The 19,285-nt window shown below is 39.4% G+C and overlaps 1 protein-coding gene across 3 annotated transcripts in view; it reads right to left on the bottom strand.

The window, feature by feature from the left end:
- Nucleotides 1–5,524: 5,524 nt before the first annotated feature.
- The window catches only part of SMCHD1 (structural maintenance of chromosomes flexible hinge domain containing 1), a 93,296-nt gene continuing 79,535 nt past the window's right edge, over nt 5,525–19,285 (bottom strand). For 2 of the 3 annotated variants that reach the window (XM_070747592.1, XM_070747594.1), the window contains 8 exons: nt 19,122–19,244; nt 17,419–17,609; nt 16,673–16,782; nt 15,098–15,168; nt 11,344–11,506; nt 10,179–10,331; nt 6,322–6,427; nt 5,525–5,852 (listed from right to left, as the gene is read on the bottom strand). In XM_070747592.1, the coding sequence (XP_070603693.1) occupies nt 5,798–5,852; nt 6,322–6,427; nt 10,179–10,331; nt 11,344–11,506; nt 15,098–15,168; nt 16,673–16,782; nt 17,419–17,609; nt 19,122–19,244 (972 nt within the window). In that variant the 3' untranslated portion in view covers nt 5,525–5,797. Of the gene's footprint in view, nt 5,853–6,321; nt 6,428–10,174; nt 10,332–11,343; nt 11,507–15,097; nt 15,169–16,672; nt 16,783–17,418; nt 17,610–19,121; nt 19,245–19,285 lie in introns of all 3 variants that reach the window. The other variant, XM_070747593.1, reaches the window with a different exon arrangement.

Consider the following 19,285-nt stretch of genomic DNA (forward strand, 5'->3'; position numbering starts at 1 on the left):
GAATAGCAATAGCACTTAGATTGATATACCACTTCATAGTGCTTTACAGCCCTCTCTAAGTGGCTTACATGAGTCAGCATATTGATTCCAACAAACGTTAACAGATCCTTATTTTACCAAACTTGAAAGGATGGGCCAGCCTTGAGTTGGTGAGGATTGAACTCCTGGTGGTTGGCAGAATTAGCCTGCAATACTATATTCTATGCTAGTGATGGCAAACCTATGGCACGGGTGCCACTGTTGGACAACGAGCCATATCTGCTGGCATGCGATGTCCTAGCTCAGCTCCAATGTGCACATGATGCCATTGTCCTAGCTCAGTTCCAATGTGCACTTGTGCTGACCAACTGATTTTTAGCTTGCACAGAGGCTCTGGGAGGGCATTTTTGGCTTCCAGAGCCTCGGGGAGGATGGGGGAAGCCTTTGGAGCCTGGGGGGAATGAAACACGAGCCTACTGGACCCACCAGAAGTTTTGAAACAGGCTGTTTCTGGTATCCAGAGGGCGTCCGGAGGGGGCGAGTTGTTTTCTCCATCCCCAGGCATTGAATTATGGGTGTGGACACTCGTGCATGTACTATAGTGTACGTTCACGCTCTTTCGGCACCCAGGGAAAAAAAGGTTCGCCATCACTGTTCTATGCATTGTGCCACCACAGCTGTTCAAAATTTGAAATAAGTCATAACTTCTAGTATAACAATGTACTTGGAGGCAGGAAAATTACTATTTCAGATACAGAAGATGTTTTGAGCATACATTAGGACACATTTGTAAATTGTGAGGAAATATTTGTCCCATGAATAGCAATTACAGGTAGGCTCCATCTCAATAGTTACTTGTTTATATTAGTAATTTTAAAAGCTAGTTTTTTTATCCACCTTGAAGAACTTGAGAGTTCCACCAAATCATTTGAAAAGCATGTGTGCTCCTTTAACTGAGCTAGAAGTTTTGATGAGAAAAATAGTGACAGCACAGGCTATAACAAATTGCAGAATGTGAATGTGTTTTTGTTTTGAAAGGGAAAAAAATAACACAAATGTGTGAAGTCTGGTAAATGGAACAGCATGTATATAAGTAATAATACAATCCCATACATCTTTAGGCAATATAATAGTATGTTCCCTAGAGTTCAATGGAGCTTACTTGATGGCAAGAATACAACTGCATCATAATATAAATATGGTTTTAAAATTATGTATCTTTAATAAATATGAGAAGAAAGGAATGAGGAGTTAATGCTGATGGTACTAGCTCCAATAAGCATTTTTCTAAAGTACTAATGTTGGGACATATGTAGACAGAGAATAAACATGCTAGCCAAATTTCATAAATCATGAACAATAGTGGGGGGATAATCAGTTGTGTTTGGAACCAATCTATTTTTATTGTACTGTAAATGTATTCAAAAATTCTGCAATGTATATTAAAAAAATCAGGGATGAAAGTAAAGAGGAGTTTTTGGTAAGCTCCTTAAGATATATTTTTTTCATCCGGGGGACTCAGGCAGCCATTAAAAAAAAAAAACCTACTTGCCAAGTAAGAATTTAGTATTGTTTAAACTTTTATTTCTCTAGCGTCTCTAGAACATTATTTAACTTCCCATTGTCCTGGGATTTCTTACTTAGTTTTGAAATCAGCCAAATGCTTCTTTGAGAAAGTAATTGCCAGAATAATGTATTTGATAAAGCTCTATGTTTAGCACTGAATGATTAAATATCAATTGTGATTTGGTAAAAATATCAGAAAATACTGTCATGCCTATATATAGAAAATATACAATCTGTTTTGAGTTGTGATGAAAATTACATCCAAATTCCAATGATTCTAGATAGCAAACTTTATTGTATAATCAAAGAAAAAGAGAATAGTGAAGTATCAGTTTTTCCTTGTAGTGGAAGTAATGGAGCATTAAAACAATCAGTTGTAGTGTAAGAATTTTGTTCCATTACTTAGGAGCATAAGAAAAAATAAACATTGTTTTCTAAAATGTACCTATAGGTAACCCTCAACTGATGACTGGTTGCTTCCTTTTCCCTTGAAGTTGTCCTAATATGTAGTATAAATAATATACTTAATATTGAACCAACAAGGTTGCTTAGAAATATACATTTTAATATTAAAAGCTATTATCATGCAATTTAAGTGGAAATTTAAATTTATCAAATAATAAAATAAAATATTGTTAATGTTTAAATTTGTAAAACAGAGAAATGCAGAAAAACAAATTAATCTTGTTTACAACTGCCTTGTACTGTGACCATTACAATGGTGATGAAAAACATACCGTAAACTTTCTTGCATTTATGACTTTTGCAGGTCTGTAAAGCAAAGGAAAACTGAACTTCAGGTAATCCTCAGTTAATGACCATTTGTTTAACCACTGTTCAAGGTGCTGAAGGACTGATGGTTACCACCAGTCCTCAAGATCTGGCCATACCAGCTTACTTGCAGTCACATGATCGCCATGGAGCACTTGAAATTGGCTCATACAATGAGTGAAACATCCTGCAATCCCATAATCTGTTTTACATTTGTTATTTTTTAAATAAATATTTCCACTTGTTGAATATACATAATTCTACTTCCTTCTCCTATTTCCCCCATAATAACAATCCTGTGAGGAAGATTGGGCTGAGAATGATTGTCCCAAGATCACCCAGTTCGTTTTCATGTCTAAAGCTGGACTAGAATCCATGGTCTCCTTGTTTCTAAGCTGTTTCTACTTGTTGAAAGTTTTTATAAAACTATAAAAGATTTTATTTCAGAATGCAGCCAGTATAGGTGAATGATATAAATTATTTTTTCCTTTAAATTAAACCAGAATCCTTCCTTGGTGTTAACAAAAAATAATCTACTGGAAGCACCAATCTTAGACTGCTGCCTTAATGAGAGGCATGGCATTTAAGATATAACAAGCATGGTCCAAAGGTAGTTTTCATAGAGTAAACAAACAGACAACAAAAAGTATACAATTAAGTGTTGCTTGTTTAATGCTGCAATTTCAGTCTTTAAATAAAAGAGCTGCAACTTGTAAGAGCAGTTTCCTTTTTTGGTAACAGATGATAAAAAGAGAACTTCTTCACATACGAAGATTCTGTGATGTGAATGTTTTATGTTTTATGATTTAGTATTTTTATATACATTTATATATTTTATACATTTATACATCTTTTTAAATATCTTTATCTTTGAAATTTACAATTACAATCATTCTGATTAGTATATAAAATAGCAATATACGAACATTTACTTCAATTATCTATGGCAGTGATGGAATGGAGTTCCAGCACCAGAGCCCTGGAAACACCAGCTCGACGGAGTGCATGTATGCGGCAGAAACTAGAACCGCAGCTTGCCACGGTATGTGTGGCCAGAGCGAGGTCTGTGTGCCACCATCACAAATCTATGGACTCAAAAGATTCATAGAGTTGGAAGGGATCATTTAGACACCCTCCTACTCAGGGTAGGAATGCACATTTAAGTTCCCAGTGGGGAATTTTAGTCTCTAGTACAGGGGTGTCAAACACAAGGCCTGGAAGCCCGTTCCAGCCCACGGGGTACTTAGATCTGGCCCATGGGCTCACCCTAGAAACAGCGGATTGGCCTGCTTTGCTTCTGCCAGCTAAAATGGGCTCTCAAACCCCACTTTCACTGGCATTGGGTTGAAGGCAGGTGAAAATGGAGCTTGGGAACCAGTTTTTGCTGGCAAAGCACTCAGGCCACCATAGGTGACATCAAGCTGAGTCTACGGAGAGGGGCGGCATACAAATCTAATAAACAAACAAGCAAAGCTGGCCACACCCACCCCGGCTATACCCATCCCACCCTCCCCCCAAAGTCAAACACAACCCTGATGCAGCCCTCAATGAAATCGAATTTGACACCTCTGTTCTAATATGTGTGAGAAGCAATACAGGTTTGGCTTGATAGAACAATTTAGAACGTGGAGGTAACTTTATTTCATTGAAGCAGAATCACTCAAATTGCTTTGCTGAAGCAGTCTTGGTGACTTCAGACCACCCCTTTTATGTCTTCTCCCATATATGGTCTGTTGGCTTCCTCCTGAAGGAAAATATCCAGTCTGTGCATATTCATAGGTGTAAATTTCTGTAGACCGCCTGAGAGTTATTTTCCTCAATCATTAGATCAGAATGGATTGGAAAGATCTAAGAGAATTTAGATTTCTGTAACAAAGTCACATCTAGAGCAGAATACCTTTGCTGATTTCCAGGACTATTGCTCATGCATTTTTCCTAATTTAATATGAACAAACACTTAATAGTATGACCCAATGTAGCACTGAATCCAGTAATTTTACCTCAATTCTGTACCACTTTACAGTGGAATACCACTGTATCACTGAAAATCAATATACTTCTCAGTCGCTAAGTGACTCCTTTAATTTAGGATAATAAGGTTAGTATTTGAAAATTACACCTCCTGAAAAGTGAAACCAGTAATCTTTTTCATAATAATGTAATTGCAATGCAAGAGAAATCAGGGTTTTAAAAAATATTATTAAATTTGACCTTTCCAAGCTGGGACGTTTGACAAATTATCTTTCAGCAGTAAAAGCTGAACATTGACTGAATTTTCCTGTACAGTGGTACCTCATGATACGAACCCCTCGTGATATGAACCCTGGGTTCGGAAATTTTTTGTCTCTTCTTAGGAACTTTTTTCGGCTTACGAACCCACCGCAGATCGCAAAATGGCGCTCTGCTGGCCGCCGCCGGCCGGCTGTCACCTTTTAAAACAGCCGGGGGGCTTCTCGGCATTCTCCCGAACCCGAAAAGTTTGGGTTCGGGAGAACGGCGAGAAGCCCCCCGGCTGTTTTAAAAGGTGACAGCAGGGCGGCGGCGCCCAGCGGAGCGCCATTTTGGGATTTATTATTATTTTTTGCACGGATTAATCGCTTTTACATTGTTTCCTATGGGAAACAATGTTTCGTCTTACGAACGTTTCGCCTTACGAACCTACTTCCAGAACCAATTAGGTTCGTAAGATGAGGTATTACTGTATAGTAAATCTGAAAGTTGGGGGTACATGTGAGGTGCTGACTGAAGTGCAGTTTGGAAACCCCAGACTTAATGTATTCTGTATATTTTCCTTTTCTGTTGTCAGTATAACTGATGAGGATATATTATAACTTTAAAAAAATATTGGAAGTGCTTTAGTTACCTAATAAAAAGTTGTTTGTTAATAACACCGAATGATTAGAGAAAATTAGGATGAACAGCCTTCAATAATTATTTCATTAAGTTAGAAGTATTCACTAACTGGAGTCTCTTACTACTATTGTATTAAATAATAGGTAAGAATGTACATCAACTTTTCAATCTTAATTGCACACATACTCTTATTTCAGCTATACTTTACAAACAGGAAGTATTTAGATGCCCAGCAGGATACTGTTATATTCAGTAATATTAGGGTTTTTTCAGTTAAAACCGTTCATGTTTATGAAATTCTTATACCGTATTAAAAATGATAATTTGTTACACATTAATGTACTATGAAAAGGGATGTAATTCCAAACTTTTATTATCAAATTTGAAAATGTTCATATGTAAAAAATATTTTTATATTTTCATAACTTGAAAGCTAATAACTGATACACAAAAAAATGATGTTCTATTAAAAAATAAATCAATTCTTATTAATAAAAACAATTCATTTATGAATATAAAAGTATCAATGAAAGTAACATTATTTTTGTAAAATATAGACATTTCAATATACAATTGAATTTTAACAAATGTAATTAATCTACGTCATCTTTTTTTGGGAAATAATTCATTAGTTGCCGTTTCCCATTCTTTTCTTCATAGGAGATGAATCCATTTCTTCTGATCTATGATTATATGAATAAATTAGTTTAATTATTACTGATAATTTAAAATTTACAATGTGAATAAGTAATATTTATAAAAGGAATACATTTGTAAATCACAAATGTATATCATTTATCTAATAACTATTATGAACAAATATATCTATTTCAGGTTTAGTATGCAAATAATGCTGATCAAACTATTTTGTAAATAAAGAAAAAATAAATAATAAAATTATTATTTTTGCCATGACTGCTCACTTAGTGGCCTTTTGACCTTATGGTGGATCCCCACTCCAAAAGCTGCTTATGACCAATTCCCAAGATTCTGGCCCCTGCAGCGCCCTCCTCAATCATTTGTTGTTATGGCCAACTCCAGGGACGGTGCCTCACCCCCCCCCATCTTCCCATCTCCCCTTACTGGATTCCTGCAGGGGCTGGGCTTGCTTTCCATCCCACCAACCCTTACCCATGACCCGAAAAAACAAACCTGTGTGAACGTTTTCTTCCTATATTTGAATGGCTTGGACCCGCAGAAAAATCAAGTGCTTCTGAAAGAGGTGACGATTTGCCGCTTTGAATAGATGGGTTCTTACCTATATAAATAAATCTTAATTTTAATTTTAGAATTTCTTATACTAGATAGCTTGATTATTTACAACTCCACTTGATGCTAAAAAAGAGAATATATTTATGTGAAATTGGCTTGGAAAACGCACAACCCTATTAACAATCCATTACATTTATCTCTAACCCCGTTGCCCAAGCTGGTCCATTCAGCCTTCTCCCTTCTCTTGTATTAGTCGAAGTAATCATTCTGCTTTAATTTTTTCAAATAAAGAAAATATATAAGATGGGAATTGGGCGCCCCACTGGCAGTAGCGGGTTCCTACCGGAACGGCAAAGGACACCACACCAGTATCAAAAATTGAGCTGCGTACCTAGCTTAGCTTCTCCTGTGGGCATGTGCGTGTATCCCAGTGTGTTTTTGCTTCTGCGTATGGCAGAAAGCAAAATCTCACGAGGGGACGCACACACACGATTTCGGCAATTGCTGAAATCTCTCTCGCGTGTGTCCCCTTGTGAGATTTTGCTTCTGGAGTATACGTAAAAGCAAAAACATGTTGGGACGTGTGCGTTTGCACCCAGGGCATTCAAAAAAAAAGGGAATCTGCCCCTGCCTACAGGCATAACTTAAACAACTTTTCAAACTGTTCCCTCCAAGAATAAATAGCATTGTGAATTGTAGAAATTGAGACAAGGCTTAGGCTCAGACCCAGGCCACTGTCTTCCAGACTACATGAGGAAGAGAGCTGAATTTAGCCCTCTAAATCAGTGTTTCCCAACCTTTTTTGAGCCGCGGCACATTATTCATATTTTCAAAATCCTGGGGAACACTGAAGGGGGGCGGGGCGGGGGGGCGGGCTAAAGAAAAGTTTGGACAAAAAAACCCTCTCTCTTCCTCCCTTTCGCTCTATTTCTCCCTCTTTCTCTCTTTTCCTTCCTTCCCTTCTCTCTCTCCATTCCTTTCTTTCTTTCTTCCTCTCTTTTTTTCTCTCTTTCTCTCTCCCTCCTTCCCTTCCTCTATGTCTTTCTCTCTCCCTTGCTCTCTCTCTCTGTCTCTCTTGCTATCTCTTTCTTGCTTTTCTCTCTCTCTCTTGCTCTCTCTCTCTCTTTCACTGTCTTGCTATATGTCTCTTTCTTTCTCTTTGCCTCTCTTGCTATCTCTCTTTCTTTCTCTCTCTTTCTCTCTCTCTGTCTCTCTTGCTATGTCTCTCTTTCTTTCTCTTTCTCTCTCTCTCTGCCTCTCTTGCTAAGTCTCTCTTTTTCTCTTGCTATGTCTCTCTTTCTTTCTCTCTCTCTCTTTTTCTCTTGCTATGTCTCTCTTTCTCTCTCTCTATCTCTCTTTCTCTTTCTTGCTCTGTCTCTCTTTCTCTGCCTCTCTTGCTATGTCTCTCTTTCTTTCTTTCTCTCTCTCTCTCAGCTGACTGCAAGCGGGAGCCCTGACGGCGGCAGCTGGACGTGCTGCTGGACACCGTATATGCCAGGCCCGCAGCGCCAGCAGCACGTTCAACCGCCACCGTCAGGGCTCCCGCTTGCAGTCAGCTGAGAGAGAGAGAGAGCTCCCTCTCGCCGCCGACATCTCCCTGCGACTGCCTGCGGCCGCTGCGGCCACCCCCCCCGCTCCCATCGCCAGTGCCCTCCCGCCGGGCCACAAAGGACACTTGCCGCAGGTCCAACCGCCACCGTCAGGGCTCCCGCTTGCAGTCAGCTGAGAGAGAGAGAGAGAGCTCCCTCTCGCCGCCAACATCTTCTCGCGACTGCCTGCGGCTGCTGCGGCCCCCCGCCCCGCTCCCAACGCCAGTGCCCTCCCGCGGGGCCACAAAGGACACTTGCCGTGGATGACAGAGAAGCTCCAGCTGGGCGGGGCGCTGCCGGTACTTCCGTCCCGGGGCTCCCGCTCGCAGCTGTCAACCGGCTCCTGCTCGATGCCGCGGTTTTCGGCGCTCTCCTGCTGGGCTCCAAAGAAGGAAGGTGGGAAAAAGGCTTTTTCCCGCCTTCCTTCTTTGGAGCCCAGCAGGAGAGCGCCGAAAACCGCGGCATCGAGCAGGAGCCGGGGGACAGCTGCGAGCGGGAGCCCCGGGACGGAAGTACCGGCAGCGCCCCGCCCAGCCGGAGCTTGGCGGCACACCTGGCCATGTCTCGCGGCACACCGGTGTGCCGCGGCACACCGGTTGGGAAACGCTGCTCTAAATTCCAATCTGCCTTCTGAGCTCCCATCTCCGGTAGGTCCGAGTCCCATATTTCATGCTTTCCTATCTTGTCTGGTAGAGTTTCCTGGTACTGTTTCTGTGAATGTTTCTCAGTAGCTTTGACCTTGCCAGTTTCAGAGACTTAATGGGGATTTCATCTAAATCCAAATTATTTTAAAGTAAGTGTTGCATTTTCAACCTATTCTTTTGGAACAAAAAACTATTTTATGGATTATATGGTAAAATAATTATACTAATCCCACCAGTAACATTTTTTCTAACACTGCCAAAACAAGAGGAACTATGGCTTTAATTCAAAGTTTTGTGGGGGGAAAAATATTAAACTAGGTATTCCAGTAAGCACATTTCTCATTATTACCTCAATCTCAAAACCCTTCCACTGCTAAGTGATACAGTCATAAAATGTTGACTGCACTGCTTAGTGACTGCAATCCTTGCAGTCCCAGTTGTTAATTAAATTCCATGGCCTTTAGGTGAACATCTTCCTGCTGGTTTCCTATAACTAAAGTTAATGGAAAGCTGGCAGGCAATTATAAATCTCAAGCTCTGTGGACGTGTAAGTGGCTTCTACGAGGGCTGCACAGGGATGGAGGAGAGGATTGGAGGGGTATTTATTTATTTATTTATTTATTTTATTTATTATTTGTATGCCGCCCCTCAGAAGAATACAAGTGGGTGTTCAAGAAGTGCAGCATAGATTCGAGAGACTCCCAGAGTGCAAGAAGTGTGACTCAGGGAAGGTGCGAAAGGGTGTGGAAGAGATGCTATGCAGGATGGGGATGGCATGTGAGTGCCCTGTTTGGCCCAAGCACAGAGGGACTGGGAAGGATGCATGAATTGGGAAGACTTAGCCCAGCAGCTTACAAAATTCAATGTCAGCTTCCCAATGGACTTTCTGGGAAAGCCATCAGAGAAGGTTGCAAATGATTGTGGGATGCTACAACTAGTCATAAGTGCAAGCCGGTTGCCAAAAACCTAAATAATAATTATGTGTCCACGGGCAGCCAGAACTTGAAGGATCAGTTGTTCAATACTATTGTAACTTTGAATAGTTGTTGAATGAATTAGTTGTAGGTTGAAAACTACCTAATGCTCTCTTTCTTGAAGAGAGTCTTCAACTTGCAACCACGATTGAGCCCAAAATTTCCATTGCTAAACAAAACAGTTATTAAATTAGCTTTGCTCCATTTATGACACTTGCTACAGTTAAGTGAACCACTGCAGTTGTTAAATTAATAACATGATAGTTTATTGAATCTGGTTTCCCATTGACTTTGCTTGTCAGAAGGTTGCCAGACATCAAATTCTGATCATATGACCACGGGGAAGGCTACAATGGTCATATGGAGAACGATCATAAATCACTTTTTTTTAGTGCTATTGTAATTTTTAGTGGTCACCAAACAAATGGTTTCAGGGGTACCTGTATAGAAAGTCCTGTTTGATTCATTAAAACTTGGGTCCTAATTATACATGACTTCATTATTTATATGTTTATAAATTTATATTCCATTACATTGGTGTGCCAAAATGCCTTTTAGTAATAAATAAGTGGGTGTCAATACATCCATACCTAATATCTTCTCTATTGATGCAAGTTTGCCTTTTAGTTCCTCAAGCTCTTCGCTCTTCCTTTGCATTTCTAAAGTAACCAATTTTTCTTTGCCAAGGTCAGTGTTTACTTTATTAAGTTGTTCAAATGCTGCACGGTATTGCTGAAGGAGATCTAATATATAAAGAAAAAGGTTTACATGTTAATAAAATACAAGACTATAATCTGTAATAGTAATTAGCAGGAACAATGAAGTCACTATGGTCATTAAATAAAAGTATTGAAGAATGCTTGAATAATTTTGTTATCTATCTATCTATCTATCATCTATCTATCTATCTATCTATCTATCTATCTATCTATCTATCTATCTATCTATCTATCTATCTATCTATCTATCTATCTATCTATCTACCTCCCTCAATGCTATTTAGACTTATATACCACTTCACATCCCTCTCTAAATGGTTACAGAGTCAGCATATTGCTCCCAACAATCTGAGTCCTCATTTTACTGACCTCAGAAGGATAGAAGGCTGAATCAACCTTGAGTCTGGTGAGATTCGAACTGCCAAATTGCACTCAGCCGGCAGTCAGTATAAGAAAATGCTTTATTTACCAGTGAGTTATCATGCGATGCCTGGTATTCACTCTCTCCCTTCCTCCTTTAAATATAATTAAACTAGAAATTCCAGCTTGAAAGCATCTTATTTTTGTCGTAGAGTAAAAGGGAATAGTTTTGGGAGAGGGACAAGTAACAATCTTAAACACATACTTTTCAAGACCAGGCACCTGACAAACCTTTCAACTTTAGAAAATATTCCTATATATAATCCTTGTTGCTTTCCTAAAATGCTTTTCTAAAAGTAGAAAAAAAATTATGTGGCTAAATTAAGAGCAGTGAACTTTTTATTCTACATCATTGCATAGCAAAAATCCAAATAATTTTATTCATTGAAGATACAATAAAATGAACTATGTTTTTTAAACAGTTGCAATATAAACCATATTGGAAACCAGCTAAAATGTTCCATTTCATTAGTTTAACATACAATAATAATAGCAGCAGCAATTTGATAATCAATTTAATTGAAATCTAGCAGTGATTTTAATTGAACTCTTAATGGGAAACACTTAACAAAACATTGTGTAATAGTTGATTTCATTTATTAAATTCTGAATGCACCTAGGGAGACATTGAAATCCGGTGGCAGAGGTGCTCCAAAAACCATTCCCCGAAGCTTCTCTATAGGAGGGGCTTTATTCTGTAGGCCTCCAAACTTTCCATTATTGCAAATTCTATTCCCCTCTCTTGTTAATAAAGTTGGACAATATGTCGTTTTCACAACCTATATATATAAAGAAAGAATTTACTGTCAAAATTTAGTACTTTAAAAAAAGAATTCTAGGGGTGTCAAACTTAAGGCCTGCAGTTGGGCTGGCTCGCATCACTTCCGCCAGGCCCACCCAATCTTGGGGGGGGGTATGCAGAGGTGTCGGGTGCACGCACACACAGGCCAGATCCACCCAACCCCAGTGTGCGTGCATGCGCACAGGAGATGTCAGGCGCATATATGCACAGGCCAGGCCATCCCGGCATGGAGGGAGGTGTTTGGCAGCAGGGGCTCTGCAGCTGGCCTTCCAGGAAGCTTCAGCCTGGCCCATTCTATCACGTGTGTGCAGGGGTTGGTGGTCATGGGCGTGCACAGGCCCAGCCCATGTCATGTCAGCACAGGAGGTGGCCGGGATGGTGGGGTCTGCATGCGTTTGCGCCTGCCAATTCTTCCCCGCTCCTCAACCCATGGAGGAAAACTAGAACTTTCACCTGGCCCACGAAGAAATCAAGTTTGACACCCCTGTTCTATGCCACTAAGCAAGCATTTTCTGTGAACTTATTAGAACAAATTCAAGTGTTGTTATTTTTTTTTTTTTTAAACCTAGAACTTAATTGCTGAGTAAATTATATACAGTAGTCCCTCGCTATACCGCGCTTCACCTACTGCGGCTTCACTTCATCGCGGGTTTTCAAGAAATATTAATGAGAAAAATCATTCGCGGATCTTTGCTGGTTCGCGGGTTTCTGAGGAAGTCGATCGGCAGATTTAAACAGCCCGCGGAACTCGATCGGCAGGTTTTTCAAAAAAGATATATCTAAAATTGTAAATACTGTATTTAAATACTGTATCTAAAATAAATACTGTGTGGGAAGGGTTTATAAACACTTAAAACAATGAAAACTTACCAAACAATTACAATATAAATACTTAAATAAGTACTACCAGTCGATAAATTCCCCATCGCGGATTTCACCTATTGCGGCCGGGTCTGGAACATAACACCAGCGATAGGTGAGGTCTTACTGTAGGACTATGATGGTGAACCTTTTTTTTTCTCGGGTGCCAAAAGAGTATGCATCCCCATGATAGCACACACGTGCATGTCCACACCCATAATGCAATGCCCTCCCCTCATGCATGCATGCATAATCTCCCCTGCGCCCCCCCCCCCATGCTCATGCACGTAGACCTCACTGAAGCCTCCAGAGCCTATGGGTGGTGAAAAATGGGCCCAATGGGCCCGCTGGAAGTTTGTTTCTGAACTTTCAATTAGCCCATTGTGCCATTTTTCACCTTCCTCAGGCTTCAGGAGGCAGTAGAAGAAGCTGGAACCCAGCCCTGCTATTCTCACCCAGAATAATATTTCAAGACAGCAAATAACCTGAATGCCTTCTACCACCTTTTGGTATTTGGGGAAGAGAAAACTGCCTTCCTCCTCCCACTTCCACAGTGTAAGCACCTACTGTTCATATGCTTCCCTTCCAATCTCAACTTCTGAGAAATGGGATTGGAAGCAGGTTGGAGTTCTTTTTCCATTCTCCTTTTTGTACCCTAACCTTTGTGTTACATACGATATGGAAATCTCATTCCAACTAAGAGGCAAACGTATTCTTTCAGTTCTAAGTTTGGCCCTTCTCCCACAGCATATTGCAGCCAGTCTGTTTCTTAAGCACAGGGCACATATACTTGATAGAATCCAAAGAATCTGAATTTCAACATGAATCCTAGTTTCTTTTCAACATATTTTTATTTGTGAATTTGCTTCTCCCCTTAAGCCAACTGTTTATAAAGGTTTCCCTTACAATTTTCTGAGGAAGTAAAGCCTAGATTTACTATCTATACTGAAAACAAAATAGCTCAACACTGGGTTGATGTAAAAAGAAGCAGACACTACATTTGGGGAAAACACTTGGATGAAAAAAAATGTGCTGAAAACCACATTTTACTGCAATAACTTATCTTTAAGTTGTTTCAAATTAGCTAAGAATTGGATGGATGTTTTTCTGTCTAAACTATATTTTGATGGGAACTGTCTAAAAATCAGAGTGGTCTCCCTTTTAACATCTTGGCAATCCTTGCTTAGCAATGGCAAAACACACTAGCAACTCTGTTGCTAAAGCAGTGTGATTGTAAAATGTAATGTCACATGACTATATCAATTTGCAATCTCAGTGACTATCTAATTAAGCAAAACTCACTTAGTCATAGCGTCCTGTGGTCATACGACCACCATTTGTGATCATCCGGCTTCCCCACAGATTTTGCTTTTTGGAATCTGGCAGTGAAGATCGCAAATGGTGATTGTGTGATTGCAGGGATGCTGTGACTGCTGCAACTAAAAGGACCCATCATAAATCTGCCAAGTTCGGCACCATTGTGGTCATTTAGTGAGGACAATATTTGTTGATGATGCCCAATTGTACAGTGTAATCCTGGAGATGTTGCTGAAGTCTTATCTTAGTACAGTATTCGATGGCTATGATTGACTGAATAAAAGGTAAACATTTCCCTTATCCAGTCGTGTGTAATTCTAGAGGTGCTCATATCCGTTTCTCAGCCAAGAGAGACAGTGTTGTCCGAAGACATCTCTATGGTCATGGATCCAGCATGATTATATGCTAAGTGCACAGAACGCTGTTACCTTCGCATTGAACTGGTACCTATTTATCTACTTGCATTTGCATGCTTTCCAACTACTAGGTAAGTAGCAGTTGGGCCAAGTAACCGGAGCTCAACCCATCATGCAACATATGAGTCTCAAACCCCAGCTGTCAGCTTTCCAGCTGTGAAGGTCAATGCCTTTAGCTTCTGAGCCATTGCCCCCACCCCATCCCCAGATGGTCTGGATAGAACAGGCTTAACATCAACATGGAGTTTGTACATCATAGGAAGATCTATTATCTAGGACAGGGGTAGGCAAAGTTGGCTCTTCTATGACTTGTGGACTTCAACTCCCAGAATTCATGAGCCAATCGTGCTAGCTTGGGAATTCTGGGGGTTGAAGTCCACACGTCATAGAAGAGCCAACTTTGCCTACCCCTGATCTAGGAGAAAATGGACATTAACCAAGCAAGTCCTTTAGGAAAGAGGACCTTTATATGTTTGTGAATAAAATATAAATGGAGCTAGACCAGTGATGGGTAACCTTTTTCTTTTTGGGTGCAAAAGCAAGAGTGCGCAACAGCACACATTATGCAATGCACACCCTGCCCCCTCACATGTGCTGACGACCCTCCTGCCCTGCGCATAAACATGTGACCCCTCCGTGTTCCTCCTTTAAAGGCATGCGTGGCCCCCCCTGCCCCGTTTTGGGGCTAGCAGGCCTCCTTGCAACCTCCTAGGACCAAAAATGGGCCATGGGGGGGGATGCAGTACCCATCTGCATGACTCCCCACCCATCATGCAGGAGCACGCATCTCCTGCATGATCCCATCCTGTGGCAGATACCCCAAAATCAGCTGGCCGGTGGGAGGCATGCAGGCATGCGCAGTGGAGCTGAGTGACGGCTTGCATACCCACAGAAAGGGCTTTGCATGTCACCTTTTTCAGACACTCATGTGTATATAAGCAATCAGCAAAAGACCTTACAACTATAATACATACCTCTCTTCTGTAATGATTGGCAGCTTCCAAATTGTCAATAATAATTGTATTCCCCAAGAGCATCCCAAACACTATAAAGGTATATTACAAAATATTAATAGTGTTTAGAATACAAACCAATACACAAACTGACATTTTTATTCACATCTGCTTATTAAGGAGCATCAATAGTGGATATGACATTAGCATCATGATATAGTGAATAGAATTACACTAAATTAGAAAGAAAGTTTGTCAAGATAACCCAGGAAAAGAACAACTTTATCATTCTAATATGTACTGGATTTCATAGATGTCTCCTTGATAAACTACAGGTATTAAGAAATTGCATATTTGTATATAAATTCAAGGCCATCTGCATTTATGCCTTGTTCTCCAGTTGCTAGATGTTTGCCATACACAATTTCAAGCAGAAGCGTATGTAAAAGGACACATGTGAAGGTTTATATAAAGGCTTTCCCCCCTGCAATAAGATGGTTAAAAGTAGTGCTACTAGCCATTAGAGATATATAATTCTGAGCCATTAGGCAAATAGTGCTACTAACCATTCCTCCCTGCATGAGGAATGTTTCAACAAACAATGCTGTTTCAGCAAAAGTTCAGTGGTTTTAGGAAGTAAATCCTCTAAACTGGAAGGGATTCGAGGTGTTTGAAATCTATTTGGTCTGAAACAACATGAATCCTCCCAGAGACCAATAGGAGCTCACAGAGTTGGCCTTCTCCGGATCCTGTTGACTAAACAATGTAGGTTGGTGGGACCACGGGGGAGGGCCTTCTCTTGGCTGCCCTGGCTCTATGGAACCAACTACCCTCCGATGTCCATACTGCTCCCACCCTACTGGCCTTTCGCAAGGCCACAAAGACCTGACTTTACAGGCAGACCTGGGTCCCATGAATTGTCCATCTATCATGGCCAAATTTTATTTTATGAATGGTGTGCAGGCATAAGATTTGATTGGTTTTTATATAAATGGATTTTACTGGGGTTAGTTTTTTTAGAGCTTATTGCTGTATCTTTTTGTATTGTTGTTATGTTGGAAGCTGCCCTGAGTCCTTTGGGATTGGGCAGCATAGAAGTCGAATGAATGAATAAATAAATAAATAACTTCCATATTGGAAAGTTTATAGAAACTACTAATTGTCCAGAACCACATAAATCTGCACGGGGTTCAAGGAAGGTAATCCTTTGTTTAACTTGACTAATTTGTGCTTGGCAGCTTAAATAAAATAAAAAAGAAAAGGGAGGGAGGGAACTTAATAAGTTCCTTACAGGAAACATGGGATAAATAATAGTGTTTATTTAACACTTACCTAAAGAGAAATTTCTTGTTAGCAATTACTAATAACCGGGGTGGCATTATTATTTGATGGATAAGAAGTCTTTCCAAACATATAGTTTCTTCAAGCTCTTTCAGTTACCAGCCTGGGATAATATTCAGGTGTTTTGACTACAGAGACCCAAGTTAAAGTCTATTTTTAACCATGGAAACACTTGGTTATTCGGTCTCAGCCCAACCCCCCTCAGATTTGTTTGTGGGAATAAAAGCCTAAAAACATTATTTCTATGATATTTACCTATTTTGCAATTCTCCTTGTGCTCTGGAAATATTAGCAAGTTCTTAGCAAATTCAGGATTTCCAATAGGACTGAAAAGGTTTTGTTTATTTTGCAAATGAGGTAAAGGCCTGCTTAAAAGAAAGAGGTATTATTTCATTGTTGAATTTGTCAGAAAATACAAAACATTTGGCAACCATTTAGATATTAGTGTTGACTGCTAACATTTTAAAGGGGAAATTTGCATTTTGAATGTATTACAATATAATTTCCAATGAATAGGATTTGAAACAGAATATGACACAAATTCATTCTTTCAGAAGTAAATCACCATTAGGAACTCAGGAAAACAAATTGGCAGCTAATATTTAACAATTTAGATGTAATGGTTAAGATCCAGAGCTAAACTGAGACTATGAATTCTAATCCTTCTTTAGGCATGAAAGTCAGTTACTCTAAAACAAACTGAAACATGGAAATGAATAAATGAATGAATGAATGGATGGATGAATGAATGAATGAATGAATAACTAACTAACTAACACCCTTCCTTATCCCTTCTGACTGAACTCTAATTTTAAGCACGGAAACTAAGCCAATCTCATTCTTACTGTAGGAACACAAATTAAATGATGTCCAATATTGATATATCACTTCCTAGTAACAGGGAAAAAACTAAATTAAAAAACAACAACTAAAAATGTTGCAATGATTACATTTGGAAATAAAAAAATTAATTAAATTTGGAAAAGAAAAGAAAATTTTACCTGTTCCAGGCTGGAAGATTCTTCTTATAAATAGCATCAAGAGCCAACACTTGTTGTCTACCTCCAGTCTCATCAAAGATACGACGTGCAACAGCTGTTGTCAAAGTGACTACACAATCCATATCACTTGCCAAATGCCAGGAAATGACCTTTGCTATGTCATCGTCTGCAACTTGTGCTAAGTGTGCAATCTTGCACAAATGTTAAAGAATGAATTAAGAATTAAGGGTTATTTTATATGTATAAAAAGAAAAGACCTTCCTGTGTGCTTAATCTATTTGGGAGATTATGCTATTCAGTTTTGTGGCTAAACTTTATATGCTAGGTCTCCAACATCCACTCCCCACTCCAAAAAGAGAAACAAACTCAGAAGTCTTTCCTCAAGAAAATTCTGACATAAACAAAAAGTTGTATTTAGTAACGTGTAAAAAGAATTGGTCATGCACGTTTATAATTATGAAGTTTTCACTTAAGTACAGTGTTCCCTCGATTTTCGCGGGTTCGAACTTCGCGAATAGCCTATACCACAGTTTAAAAAAAATATTAATTAAAAAATACTTCACAGTTTTTTTCCTATACTGTACCACGGTTTTTCCCACCTGATGACGTCATATGTCATCGCCAAACTAATAATTTTTGCAAATAAATAACAAAAAAAATAATTATTGTTAAGAAATAATTATGTTTATAAATATCAGGATCACTAAGTGTCTTATTCAATGGTGAGTACCAGTAATAATGGTGAGTAAATGGTTGTTAAGGGAATGGGAAATGGTAATTTAGGGGTTTAAAGTGTTACGGGATGGCTTGTGATACTGTCCATAGCCAAAAATGGTGTATTTACTTCCGCATCTCTACTTCGCGGAAATTCGACTTTCGCGGGCGGTCTTGGAACGCATCCCCCGCGGAAATCGAGGGAACACTGTATTATGAAAGAAAAGTGATTGCTTTACTTATCGCTTTTTCACATATGCACACAGCAGAGGTGGGTTCCTACCGGTTCTAAAGAATTGTTAGTGAGCCTGTGATGACATCACAGAGCCAGTTCTGTCGGTGCTGGTCCGTGCGTGCCACCATCTTCGATTTTACCTCTGCGCATGTGCAGAAGCTATTTTTTGATTATTTTCCGGGAAGGGACACGTGCGTGCAAAATATGAACTTCTGTCACGGTGCAAAGTGGGGGTAAAGGTAAGTAGAACCCACCCCTGGCACATACATAGCCTTCAAGTCAATATGGGCTCCTGGCAGCTACCAGGAAAAGTTCCTACAGTTTTTTCAGCAAGGTTTTGCCATTTCAGGCTTGCTAGGGCTAAGCTGGCTTTGTACCTAAAATCTCCTGCTTTCTACCTTGATGCCTCCACCAAACTGGCTCTTATGATGGTATTATTACTTATTAAATGACAAGCTTAATTAAAATAGAGATAATAATGCCCTTTTCTGCTTTTTTTCCAGTTAGAATTGACAGGCATATATTATGGTTCCGTAAAGCTAATAATATTGAAAAAAAAATTACTATTAATACTACTACTTCAACTACCACTACCACTGCTACTACAATAAATGATAATAAAGCCTGAACATATACAATAAGTGGGTATATGACAAAATAGGTAAGAAAGACACATACTGTATAAAAAGGAGAGAAAAATAAAATAACAAAAATATAAGTTTTTTTTTTTAAAGAAAATTGAGAACAAACTTACCTTACCCAAAATATCCTGATTACATTTGGGGTAATTGGCAAGTGTGCATGTTCTTCTAGGTTGTCTTAATATATTTTCCTGCTCAACTTGCTTAAGTCTTATTAAGGAATCAATATGCTGCAGCTAAAAGAAAAGACAGAAGAATAGTGCTTGTGTTATTATAG

Source organism: Erythrolamprus reginae, chromosome 3 (genome assembly GCF_031021105.1).
Source record: "Erythrolamprus reginae isolate rEryReg1 chromosome 3, rEryReg1.hap1, whole genome shotgun sequence".
Lineage (NCBI taxonomy): Eukaryota > Metazoa > Chordata > Lepidosauria > Squamata > Dipsadidae > Erythrolamprus > Erythrolamprus reginae.